Here is a 12,389-nt window from a genome sequence, read left to right on the forward strand (position 1 = left end):
GCATTCTTTCACAGCACCCATTTCGGGCTCTTATTCCATGGTCAGATCCTCAAGATTAATTCAGTCCTGTCAACTGCCTTTAGGTACTGCCCTGCGAGAGGACCTGAGGGGTGCATGTGGATGTCAACCTATTCCCTGGAGCCCGGTGGGGAGTGAGGGGGAAGAGGCTGGAGCTGGGACCCCCTTGGGCAGGAGAAGAGGCTGGTGTTGGGGCCGGCCCCGGTGGCCAGCAGAGGCACATCTCCTGTCCCAGGACCCCGAGCTTGTCCCTTGGGCCTCCCAAGGTCAGGGACAGCCGCACCCTGGTCAAAGAGGTGTCGTGAGGCTCCGTTGACGTTCGACGAGCCCCTCAGGGAGCCTGAAATGAGGGATAATGAGGGATGCTGAACCAGGGCACGGCTGTTACTGCGCTGAGGGGCCGTAACCCAGAAACACGTCAGCCTTTGTCACACCTGCCGTTCAGGTGCCGGGCCCCGGGAGAGCGACGGCCCGAGGCCGGAGCCGGGCGGGGTGGGGTGGGGGGAGCACCCGGGACGATGGGCCCGGGCAGGGCCGCCGCACGGGAAGCGATCGGGCCGCGGCCGGGCCCGGCGGCTGGAGCCGCCTCCTGACGTCGGGAACCTGCCGCGCGCGGGGGCGGGGCGGGCGCCGGGAGCGGCCCGCGGGGCAGGCAGAGCCGGCTGGCGGGGCGCGGCGCCCGGCCTGCCACCGCGCCGAGGGCCGCAGCAGGTAGGGCGGCGAGGGGCGGGCGGCTCCTGCCGCACTGGGTAGGCGGGCGGGGGGCAGTCAGGCCCCGGCAGACAAAGGGCCGGGCCCGCCCCGCGGTGGAGGGGACCCCGCGCCGCACCTGGTCCGCCGCGGCCCCTCGGCGGCTCCGGCTGGGGCTGCCCGTCCTCCCCTCAGCAGCGAGCGCGGCCTGGCCGGGGCCCGGGGGAGGGGACCGGCTCCGGCGGCCGCCCCGCAGCTGGGCTCGGGGCGGTGCGAGGCGGCCACGGGGCCCGGCCGGTGGCTCCCCGCTGCCCTCCCCGGGCGCTTTGTCGGGGAGGCGGTGTTTCCCCGGCAGGGCCGGGCGGCGGGCGCGGTGTGGCGCGGCCGGTCGCATGTCGTGACACGGGCACGGAAGCCCGTACCGCCGGCTCCCAGAGCGGTTCTGCGTGTCCGCAGCGACAGAGAGGGCGGCGGGGCGTGCGGTGTCTCCTCGTACCCCCCCCCGGGCCCGCGCCTTGCCGGGGGAGGTCATTCATCCTCCCGCGGGTGTCATTCGCGCTTCCCCGGGGCCGCTGGGGTGGGGGAGGCCGGCGGTAAGGCCGGGGAGCGCCGCGCAGCCCAGATAAAATGGAGATTTCCTTCCCTCGCTGCATTTAGGAATACAACTCCGATCCCGGGAGGTGGGTGAGGGGAAAGCGAGAGCCTGATGTGTGCCGCTTTTATTTTGCCTCAGCTAGGGAGAGGAAAATGCGATATTGTGGGAGAGGGAGGAGGAGAGGCCGCAGGAACAGGCTGCCTGCAGCCGGGCTGTAGCAGCGACAACAAACAGGTGTGGCCGGGAGAGTTCCCGATAAGTGCTGCACACCGCTGCTGCCCTCGCAGGTTATAGCTGCCTGCTCTTCTGCCTGTCGTGGGGGGAAAGAGGAGCGGTGTACGCCAAAACCTTACCCTGGGAATTGCAGCCTGTGTTTCCTGTCTTGGGGTAGCAGTGTGGTTTGGTTTTTGGACCAGCTAAGGCAGTGAGGGAGGGAGGGGGAGGAAGGAAGGAAGGAAGGAAGGATTTGTGGGCTCCCAACTTAGATCAGTGTGGAAGTGGGATGAGCAATAGGCTGTTCTCCTCCCAGCACCAGTGTAACCGCTCCTGGGAGTGTACCGTGAAAGGTTATAGGAGCCAGGTTATGTCACCTTACTGATGTGCTGGTCCAGGTTGCTGATGATGGGGAAGCTCAAGCTTTGATTGGTGCACAGTGCTGGCGATGAGGAAATGTTCTGGAAAAGATGTCTCTTTTTTTTTTTTTTCTTCCCACCATATTTCATCATTTCATTAATTGGATTCAGCTGCCTGCTTCATTTTTTAAACAATCCTTTCTTCAGCCCCATAGTCTTACTTTGCTGTGGGAATATTTCCAGGGCTGCAGCGTTCCTACACGTGGCACAGGGGCAAAAGATCCTGGCACACACTTCAAAACTGCTTTGCCATGAGAAATTTAAGGCATGAACACAAAAAGCAAAAGGAAACGCTGGTTCCCATGGCACAGGGAAGTTTGGGAGCTGCACCTATGCACTGGTGTACTTCCACACTTCATTAATAGCTCACTGTGTGTCATGTTTATTTTGTGTTTAGGATGTGTAAAGATTAAGTGCCAAGCGCCAAAATGAGCGTGACTTCGTGGTTCTTGGTGAGCAGCACTGGCATTCGCCATCGGCTCCCTCGGGAAATGATATTCGTTGGCAGAGATGACTGTGAACTGATGCTCCAGGTAACGTGGCTTTTTTTTTGGTTATTTCTTCTGAAGATGCGGTAGATGTGAATGTAACGCTGGCGATCTGTAGAGATGTTGCATGCTTCCTTCAAATGACATCTTTTAAAAGGAACTTCCTTTTTTATGTTGAGTCTGCGGTTCCCATGAAGATTTCATATGTTTGTGAAAGTGCAAGTGAGGTTTCTTTCAAATTGCTATGTCATCAGATGGATTGGAGCTGTAGTGGTGGGAGATTAATCAAATAGATTAACTATCTTGATGCTACTAGAAGCAGTAAGCAAAGACATACCATGCTGTCCTGATCTGCAATTATGCTGCTGTTTTTTGTAGCCTTTAATACGTGCACTGTTTACTAGCATGTGGGATTTGAATGGGGGCAGGGTTTTTTGTTTGCCTATTTTTCCCTTTAAGTTTGATTAAATTGGCAGTGTTTGTGTATCTCAGGGTTTTTTTTTTTTTAATCGTGGTACAAAATACTGATGTTTAGCAGAGAAACTGTAGCTGTTCTGGTGGGGTGAGTAAGGTGGTGACCTCTTCCCAAAGTAATTGTGTTATTCAGGCAAACTTGCAGCTTCTGTTAGTGCTTCCCATACCAGTGTGTGTCTCTGGTGGACCTAATCCAATGTGTCTGAAGCGTTGACTGTGGTCTGATGTTTGACAGCATAATGTATTGGATGTCACTCCAAACAAACGGAGCTGGAATCTCGCAAAGAGCTTTTGACAGGAGCAGTTTAGCTCAGGAATTTGTAGAAGTTTAGAATTAAATTAGTGTTTCTGCTAGACCCATGCCGTGAATACCTAAATGCAAAAAAAAATTTGATTGCACCTGCCTGCCCCTCTTTTACCCCTTTACAAAGATGTCAAAATTAGAAAGCTGCACAACAGGAATTCACTCCCCATAATTTCCACTGCTAACCTGAGCACAGGTATGTCCTAAATGCTTTGCTGATGTTCTACCAGGCAGGCTGTGTTTGTAGTTGCTGCAGTGATTTTGTATGATATGTTAGTAGTGAGGTCTGTTTAAGGGGGTAGAAGTTCTTGTACAAGGTGTACTTGGAAGGCAAGGTGTTTTCTGGCTGTAATAAAATGTTAGTGTCGACAAAAGGAGGGCTTGCAGTGTTTGTACTGTTCTGCTAGTTGGCAGTGAATGGTATGGCTGTGCTGCAGTGGTAGAGTCTGAAGCATACTCCTGTTCAACAACAGATAGTTGCTGTTGGGTTTTCCCATGAATCACACTATTTTTTATTTCATGTTTGTACATGTCTGATTGATGAGACATTAAAAGTGTCCTGATATTTTCTGTAAATCTGCATTTGACTGCTCAAAAGCCCGATGACTGTGTTCCCTTGTTACTTGAAGGGAGAAAACATACGCAGTGGCCTTGGTTTCCAAAACCAGCCTGAGTTTTAGGGTGCCCATCTTAATACCTTTTGAAGGTACTTGAGGTTTTTTTACTGTCAGGGTTTAGCACTCTGAGAATCACACGTTTCAAGTTGTGCCCCCCAAAATAAAAGTAGCCAAATATCAGTCATGCTTAAAATGCATTGCTTGTTTCTCTGGTTATTTATGGGGTTAACTGGACAGCGTGGATCGTGAGCTGCTCCATACCACACGGAGTATTTTATGCTTATTTGCAAGTCTGAGCTGGCTTGTCAGTGTTGCATGTGGACTAACAACCTTGTGACGCTCCACATTTGCTGTGCTCTTTTCTCCAAGGTAAATGAATTGGGATTACTGGATGAGCCAGCAGTATGCGTGACAGTGAAGCGGTTGTATCTGGGGACTCATAGGTGGTGATGGTGGTAGTAAAGGAGGTTTTGATTATTTCACCAGAATGAAGGCTCTGGATTGTTTGTAAAAGCCAGTTGCTTATGTTCATGGGGTGAATTACATGTGACCTTTTCTAAGCATATTAGTTTACTGTCTCCAGTAATAAAGCTTTTTCTAGGATCACATGTAAGGTCTTATTTTGAACAGCACAGCACATTATTTTCCTAGCCATTTGCTTATAAAGATGTTTTCCAGAGCTACCATGGGCTCCAAATGAGATGATTGTAGTAAGACTCAGTGGGGAAGAGAGGCTGTGAACAGAGACTTGATATCCAAGCAAAGTTGTGTGTGAGCAGATGGAGGATGAGATCTAAAAATAGGCTTTTTTTCTACTGTGACTGTCCATGTCACAAAATTGTTGTGCAGACTGGCACAATCATTTGTCTTGGGGAAAGCTTAAGGAGCAGGGCAGTTATCAGAGCAGATGGACAGAGCTCTTGTGACAGTGTTCGCACCTGTAGTATTTCTGTGGTACTGACCCTGAAACTGTATATTCACTGCACAGTTATTTTGCTTATATATTTCAAGAGACTGGCATTTAATCCCTTAAAGTGCACAACTGGGAACAGACTGGCAGTGTCTGGGGAATGGACTGGATGACCTGGTTGGTGTTTTTTTGTCTCTAAGACCTTTACTGCTTAGTGATTTCATCGTGATACGGTTTGTGGTTCCCTGTTGAGACCATGCGTATTAGTGCACAAACACGACACAGAGATAACCTCTGTCCTGGAGACCTTGCAGTCTTGCCTTTCTCATTTTACTGTTTTACGAGTGTCTTGTCTTTTGATATTACCTTGAGGACAACATGTTCCAAGAAATCAGATCCCTAAACAGCAAAAAATGATGGCTTTGTCACCAAACAATCAAGCTTTAGTTTTGCCTGTGTTTACTTGTTTCATACAGGCACTAGATTTGCTTTCTGGTTAACAAAGAGGTGAAGAAACCCAGAGTCTTTAAGCTTAAAATTAAGTAGGTTTGATAGAGAGGAAACATAATCTACCTTGAAATCTTCTATACCTACTAAGAGGATTAGAAATATTTTAAGTGTTTTTGCAGCACTATAAAGCCTCTAGTACAAGTAAATGTGAGATTTACATTGGGTTTGAATGTTAATGCATGGGCGAAAATGCCATGTAGCATAGCTTGGCATGCACAATGTTGTTATGCTGAGTCAAGGGCTCAGTTCTGCCCTTTTTCTGAAGAACAGTGCTTGATTTCTTCAACAGTCTCACTGACTCACTTCAGGTAACAGTCAACAAACAGCAGGAGAATGGAAATCTAGACCTTTGCTAACTTGCCCTAGTGCATTTGGGTTTTTTTTCTGTGAAGCTTGGTGGTGATAGGAAGTGATTCTCTGGAAAGGTTGTTTGGTTTTTTTTACAAGAAATAAGAGGATTTTTGGACCATCTTGAACAAAGTAATTCTCTTCCCCCAAAACATTCCCAACTTCTTGGGAAATATAATTGCAATTTTTATGAGCTTTGATCATTTACTCAGTGTGATAGGTATTTACTCAGGGGACAAACATTTTGCAAATTCAGAATTTTCACTTAACCATTAAAACCTTCCCCTCTGCCCCTAAACAAAGCATCTTTTGCATTTTTGCTAAATGTAAATATTTAACAGAAGGGAAGCAGGGTCATGATTTCCCTGTTTTTTTGTTTTAGAGATGTCTATTGGAAAATTTGGGAAAGCAAAATATTTAGTCAGTGCTCCCTTGAGAATTTCCCTCTCTTCAGAGTGATGATTTGGGCATACTATTGTCATATGCCATGTGAGTTTGTAAGTGTGAGTTACAGCAGGAGTAGGTGTAGATGGCATGATGCTTTCTGTTTTATGCCTTTGTCCTGTGTGCCTTTTAAGACAGCTTGACACTTCCTATCATGAGACATTGTTTTCAATTGCTTGTAACTCTGGTAAACTTCGTAACTGTTTGGGATGAGAGTTTATGTTCCAGGCGTCTGTTTTAGGCACCGTGTTCTGAATGAGATCAGCTCCCTTCTTCAATCTTCACTGTGAGGAACTCTGAGAAAAATGTTGTTTCCTTCATATAAAGTATTTAAAAGTACGTTTAACCTGTTCTTTGAGGTTCTGGTATTGTAGAGTTGGGAGGTGATGCTTTTTGAGTGTGCATACCTATGTCAGAGGTGATTTACTCCCTCCTCCATCAATAATCTAAATGTATTTGATCAAGTTCCAAACCTTTGGAAAAAATTTGGTGTTTGCATGTAGTCAGCAGGGACTTTGATACTACTGTCTTAAGTCATGTTTCGTCTGGGAGTGAGGTTGGTGAGGGGATGGATCGGAGGACAGAACTGTCAAGGTTGGGCAAAGAGGATCTAGGTGCAGGGATGTACAAGGCTGTGCTACATTAGATCAAGGTGCATCTAGCCTGGTATCCTGACTCAAACACTGGTCAAAACAGCTGTTGAGGCAAGTGCAAGGATAAGCCAAGAGTATAATGATACTTCCAGAGTACTTGCTCAACCTCTTGACCTGTGTTTCAGGAAGCCAGGGGCCAGATCTTTGCATTTAATCATTGGATTTCTGCTCTATAAAGCCTCACCAGGAGATTAAGATTTGGCTGAGCAGGGAGGCACAGCAAGGAGTCTGTCATGTGTGCGGAATGAGAGGAGGAGCAGCAGGACTTGGAAAAGCAGAGGATGGTGCATCTAAGGCAGAAACTGTTCAGTGTGGGGAAAGCGGGCATTACAGGATGTGACTGCTGAGTGGCATCTCCCTTAGGCCTGAGATGGGCTCAAGACTTGCTTTTATTCTGGTGTCAGCAGCTAGCTGTGAAAGCTACTAGCCAAGCATCTGTCACTAGTCCATATGGGATGTTGCATGCTGCTTATGGTATCAATTAGTCAGTTCTGGTGGTAGGGGCTTGTGAGCTGAACAAACAAGTTTGTTCTGCTGGCGAATCGGATACATGGTAACTTGGTACTGCTTGAATAGAAATTTTCCTCTTTTTAGCTTGCTTTGGTGAAAAGCTAGGAAGTTACAAGCGTTCTAGGCACTGAAGGAACATTCTTATGGCTACTAAGTCAAATGTTTATAACTACAGAGCAGTTATGACATACCAGTGTGAAGATTGCCTGTGTAATCCTGCTTCTGCCCCTGTGTACATAGGCATGAAGATGCAATCTGTTATTGTGTCGTTACCGGATATTTTTTCCCTGGAGGATCTGTTCTGTGTTTGGTACGCTGGGTGCACGGCACACGCCGCAAATAATACAGTGCGATGGTGAACTCTGTGTGTATGTGACATCTGGTCAAATTAAGATTTCATTGACCTGACGTATCCTACCTTCCCCAGGCCGTACTTGATAATAGTGTCTCTCCTATGTAGTTTAGTAAGTGTATACATAAACAAGTGTGAATAGGTGTGGTGTAGTTTGTCTACAGCATTATGCTGGGGGGAAGCAGATGCTGTGAACTTGTAGGTGAATTCGCTGCGGTGCAGAAGTCGTATCCATCCATCACTCAGGTATTTCCTGCATTGGGAGCTCCCAGTAGAAGCCATGGGGAATCTCTGCTGCCTTTGCGTCCCCATCTCCTTCCCTATGGAGCGGGAAGCTGTAGTCGGGACAAGGCCGTGCCCTGCTTGTGCTGTTTTGCTGCAGTTATCCAGTGGGTGTAAACCAGCACCTAAGTTAGTCCCAGGGCGTTTGGAATTGCAGTGATCCCGAGAGTCATTCATTAGGTGTCACAAGGGAAGTAGGTGTCTTACAGGCAGAAGGCAAAGGATCTAGCCTTGGGAAGGCTCTGCTTTTTGACAGGTAGTGTTTCCAGGTGCCTGGGCAGCAGCTGTGGGAGGAAGGATGCACATCCTGTATTTCCAGGCCTAGAGTTGTTTTTTTGGCTCTTTCGTCTCCCATTGTTTTTTGTTAACGTGCAGTTGATGGGAAGATTACGATGTCTGATGAAATGTGGGTTGAGGAGGCTGGAGGCATGGCAGGACTGGAAAACCTGGGAGGGGAGTTCATTGCTGGAGGCAGGGTAGGGAGAGAGGTGATGGTGGCACTGCAGGCAGGTGGTTATTAGGGGTGAGAGGGCTGCCCACAGCTGGCAAGGTGCTGGAAGCCTGGCCTGCAGAGGAAGAGTTTGTTCCTCTCCAGAGTGAGCATGGAAAAAGGGGACCCCTTCCATGTCTGAGATCCTGATCCAGGCACTAGCACACAGCTCGGCTGCACTATAGAAATTCAGGCTTCTGTCCCACCTAAGGTGATGCTTTTCTGTGCCTCCTGGGTGGCCATGTAAAATCAAGGGAAAGTCAGTGCATCTGTGGGCAGCATGTTCCCTGACTGTGGTCAGGATCTGACGCTGGGTCACTTGCCCAGTGCTCCACTTGGGGAAAAGGTAGCCAGCAAGCAAAAACCCATTCTTCCCCAAAATAACGGGTTAAGTCGATATGGGAACTATGCCAGCCTCCAAATCCCTTTGCCAAGCTGTGGGGATTACAGTTTCATTTTCCTGGGGGATTTCTCTCTTTTGTTCAGTGCCTTATTTTTTGCATGAATACTCAGGCCTTGGTTCTGTCACAGATCCACTAAGCCTATGATCTTGAGTGCAGCAAAGCTGAAGGCAGGAGCCTCTGCAGCTTGGGAGCTGTAAAATGAGTCCAGCCCCAGGATGAGGTGGCTACACTTGGTGAAGAGACAGTTGTCTGCTTAGGAGAGTCATTTAGAAACCGGCAGCACAAGCCCCTGGGAGCAATCAGGCTGCCTCTCTTGTGGGGGTGTCTCACTTGCAACCAGCCTGGGGCAGGACGGAGCATTCACTAATATTCTGGAAAAGTACTGAAGTGGCCAATGTACACAACTCTGTGAAATGCATAGTGGTGAAAGAGGGAGGCCCAGTGTTCATATCTGTCATTGTGTTATCTGGGGTTTGAGTTTTGAGGAGCAAAAATCATACTTCAGGCCAGAATGCAAGGGATTTTTGTTTGGGATTTTTTTGCTGTTTGTTTTTGCTTTTGTTTTGTTTTGTTTTGCCTGTCTTCCTTCAAAGTGGGACACTGGGAGAGGTTTGTATTTCCTTACTGAGACACTTGTGCAGAGCACAGTGCTGGCAGAAATGTAACCTGTTCACTATGCAAAGTATTTGAACAAATGTTTATTGCGTGCTGCCACCAGAATGCTGCAGTTATCTTGTGCCAGACATGCACAACAGACTGCAGTGAGGAATAGGGAAACTGGTCTCGTTTGTTTATTTTATCTCCAATACCACGATGCCTCGTGGCACTGGCAGGGCTGAGGTCCAAATCTCAGCCCCGAGCAGTAGGTTTTTGCCCATGGTAATTCTCCTGGGGAAAAAGCAGCATCTGTATCTACGTAGACAGCTGAGCTCCGTCTGCTCCCCGGCCCTGTGGGGAAATGCAGGCTGGTTGGCTGTATATTTCCCCCTACTTTCCTAAGCAGGTCTTGTTTCCATGTGGGTTTTGCTTGGCATCTCTGCAGCTTGCGGTTTCATCTCGAGTGCCCTGTTCTGTTTATCAGTCCCTTCACCAAACACAAAGCTGTAGGGTATCTTAAGCACACGTAGCAGCGCGATACGTAGCTCTGTGGAGACTCCTGCATACTTCTAAAGCTGCTTTTGCTTCTTCCATGCTAAGCAGGGGCTTTTGCTGATTTGGTGCATGCAGTTTTGCAAATCACAAGTGAGCTGCCTGGTTGCATGTCTGATTGGGGACTGATGATCCCAGATGTTGGTACAGGTATGGGACTGGCAGACCCAGATGGGCCACTCCTATCTTTGATTTGGACTACCTGTTTAATATGATCTTGGTAGAAAGAAGAGCTATAAAATACCTCTGTCTTCAGATATATGCCACATCACATGTGCATTTTGTCTATGAGGTATTTAAAACATGATGCGGTGCAGATAGTATGATGGAGCAGCAGGAGAGCCTTATATTAGGAAGCGATTTGAATGTCTGGAAATGCAAGCCCTGGATGAGCTTAGCGTAGTAACAAATCAGTGTCCATGTTTTCCTTTCAGAGAAGTGTAAATGTTGTTAATCAGAAAAGCACACACTGTGTTTTCCCGAGAGTTGTTTTCATTTGATAACAGGCCCAGTGTTGGGACATGGTGTGAACGCTGCGTTCTTCCTTCATTCACAGCCTCTTGGAGTGTGGCCTTATTTCTTGCCTGCAGATCACTAGTGCTTAGGAGGACACCTCCCTTCCTTGCTTTCTTTTCCCCTTCTCAACCTCATCTGAGGTGCTCCAACTCTGGTTTTGTTGTTCGGATCCAAGCAGAATCTCAGTGATCCTTGCTGTAGCTCAGGAGTGCGGCTCACCCCATCGCAAGCACTTTTCTAGTGAAACAGATTAACTGCTAGGGTGTATGGTTATTTTCTGGTTTTGACATCTGCATGTAGGCACTTCAGGGTATTTTTAACACTTTACTGGAAATTGGACTCCTGTGTCCCCTCCCGACAGATGGATCAGTCTTGCCTTTTGTTGTGGAGGTTGTGATTGATCATAAGCAAGACTCAGTATTTGGTGCAAGTATGCATTTAAGCAAGAGAGTCCTCTTATATTTATGATTCAGTCAATTTAATCGCAGCTTTTCAATTTATAGTTGCCTAAAATCTTTCAAGTGGCGTTGCAGATGGTTGGGAGCTCTGCACCCGTGGGCTGCTCTGTAACGTGTCAAATGTGGGTTCTTAAATCACTGTCTGTGATTCAGTGGGTCATACATTAGAAACCACTGGCCTGCTGGGCTGAAGTGACTTCTGCAGGAGTGTTCTCGGGCTCTCAGCTGTTACCAGTCTGGAAACTGGTTAGTCGTTTCTTTGGAAGTGGAATTGAGGCAGTCTGCTTCTCTCTTGAGAACAAAAGCACGATCAGCCGCTGGGCTGCTGCTGTCACTGCATACAAGAGCAGTTTATGTTAAATGTGACTGATGTTGAAATAAACCACACCTCGGCTCTCAAGTAAGAGTGACCTTTGGCAAGTCTGCATCAACATAAATAAGGTGTGATTTTAGTTATTTTAAGTTGAGTTTCCTTGGAGACAGGCCCTTAGGAACTTCTGCCAGTTTGTGTGATGTTTGCTGGTTTAACTTAAACAAAACTAAGAAAATTTCTCTCTTCTCCACAAAAGCATGAAATTTCACAGAAGTGCGATCTGTGTAACAGTTTGCTGTGTTCCTGGTGTGCTCTTTAAAGAGATGCTGAGAGATTATATCAAGACCGTGGGTCAGATTTTTGCATATTGTTTTGATGTCTTTTGCAAAGGGTCATCTTGAACACAGCTGAAACTTCCTTGGAAGCAGAGAAGTTTTGGCGTAAATTGGTTCTTTTGGTGACCTCTTCCTGCTTTTATGTAGGGGAATATCATGTTGCTGGAATAACATTTCTGCTCCCCTGTGATGACCCTGGTCTGGCTTGGGACCCCTGAGTGGCTATAGTCAGCTGTTGTAAAATACAGCAGCCCAAAGGCTGTGCTGACTTACATCAGGGTCAGATGTAGGGCAAATTGAATTTTTGGGAGACAGCTGGTTCCCAGAAATAAACCCTTTTTTAAATGACCTGTGATTCACTTAAAATCAGATGCCAGATAAAATCTACCCTAATTTTTTGTCTGGATTAGCTTTTTGGGGTAGAAGCCTTTCTGCCCTTGGAAGGGGGCTAGAGGGATTGTTCTGCCTTTAACATCTGTTAATCTTTAGTTGAGTCTCTATGACATGCTGTAAAAAGCTAAAGCAAACACTGGTTTTTTTGGTTAATGTTCCCTCACATCCTGTTAGGAACAGTGATGTCAACAATTTTGGGTAGCAGAGGGACTGGGGAAGACCTTGCATCTGTGCTGTGCAGGCAGGACCCCTGTGCGTTGTTGTCTTTGAGTCCAGCAGGATGAAACATATTTATATAAATGCCCATGGATGGGGAAAGGGGATTTCTACCCGTGCTGCGAGCAGGGATGGTCTTCCCCCTCTGCTTTGTAAGGAAGGTGCAGTGAGCCCTCTAGAAGCCCCAGCCCAGGTGTGGAGCCCACACTGCCGGGTGGTTGTGGGGATGGACCCTGGGCAGGCAGAGCAGCAGCAGGAGACCCTCTCACATCCTCCCAAAGGGTGTGA

At 47.9% G+C, this 12,389-nt stretch overlaps 1 protein-coding gene across 3 annotated transcripts in view; it reads left to right on the forward strand.

Moving 5' to 3' along the window:
- The first annotated feature begins 629 nt into the window (after positions 1 to 629).
- CEP170B (centrosomal protein 170B) overlaps positions 630 to 12,389 on the forward strand; it is a 60,927-nt gene continuing 49,167 nt past the window's right edge. For all 3 annotated transcript variants that reach the window (XM_054827486.1, XM_054827484.1, XM_054827485.1), the window contains exons 1-2: positions 630 to 729; positions 2,333 to 2,468. In XM_054827486.1, coding sequence (XP_054683461.1) covers positions 2,364 to 2,468 — 105 coding nt within the window. In that variant the 5' untranslated portion in view covers positions 630 to 729; positions 2,333 to 2,363. The remainder of the gene's footprint in view (positions 730 to 2,332; positions 2,469 to 12,389) is intronic.

Source organism: Grus americana, chromosome 5 (genome assembly GCF_028858705.1).
Source record: "Grus americana isolate bGruAme1 chromosome 5, bGruAme1.mat, whole genome shotgun sequence".
Classification (NCBI taxonomy): domain Eukaryota; kingdom Metazoa; phylum Chordata; class Aves; order Gruiformes; family Gruidae; genus Grus; species Grus americana.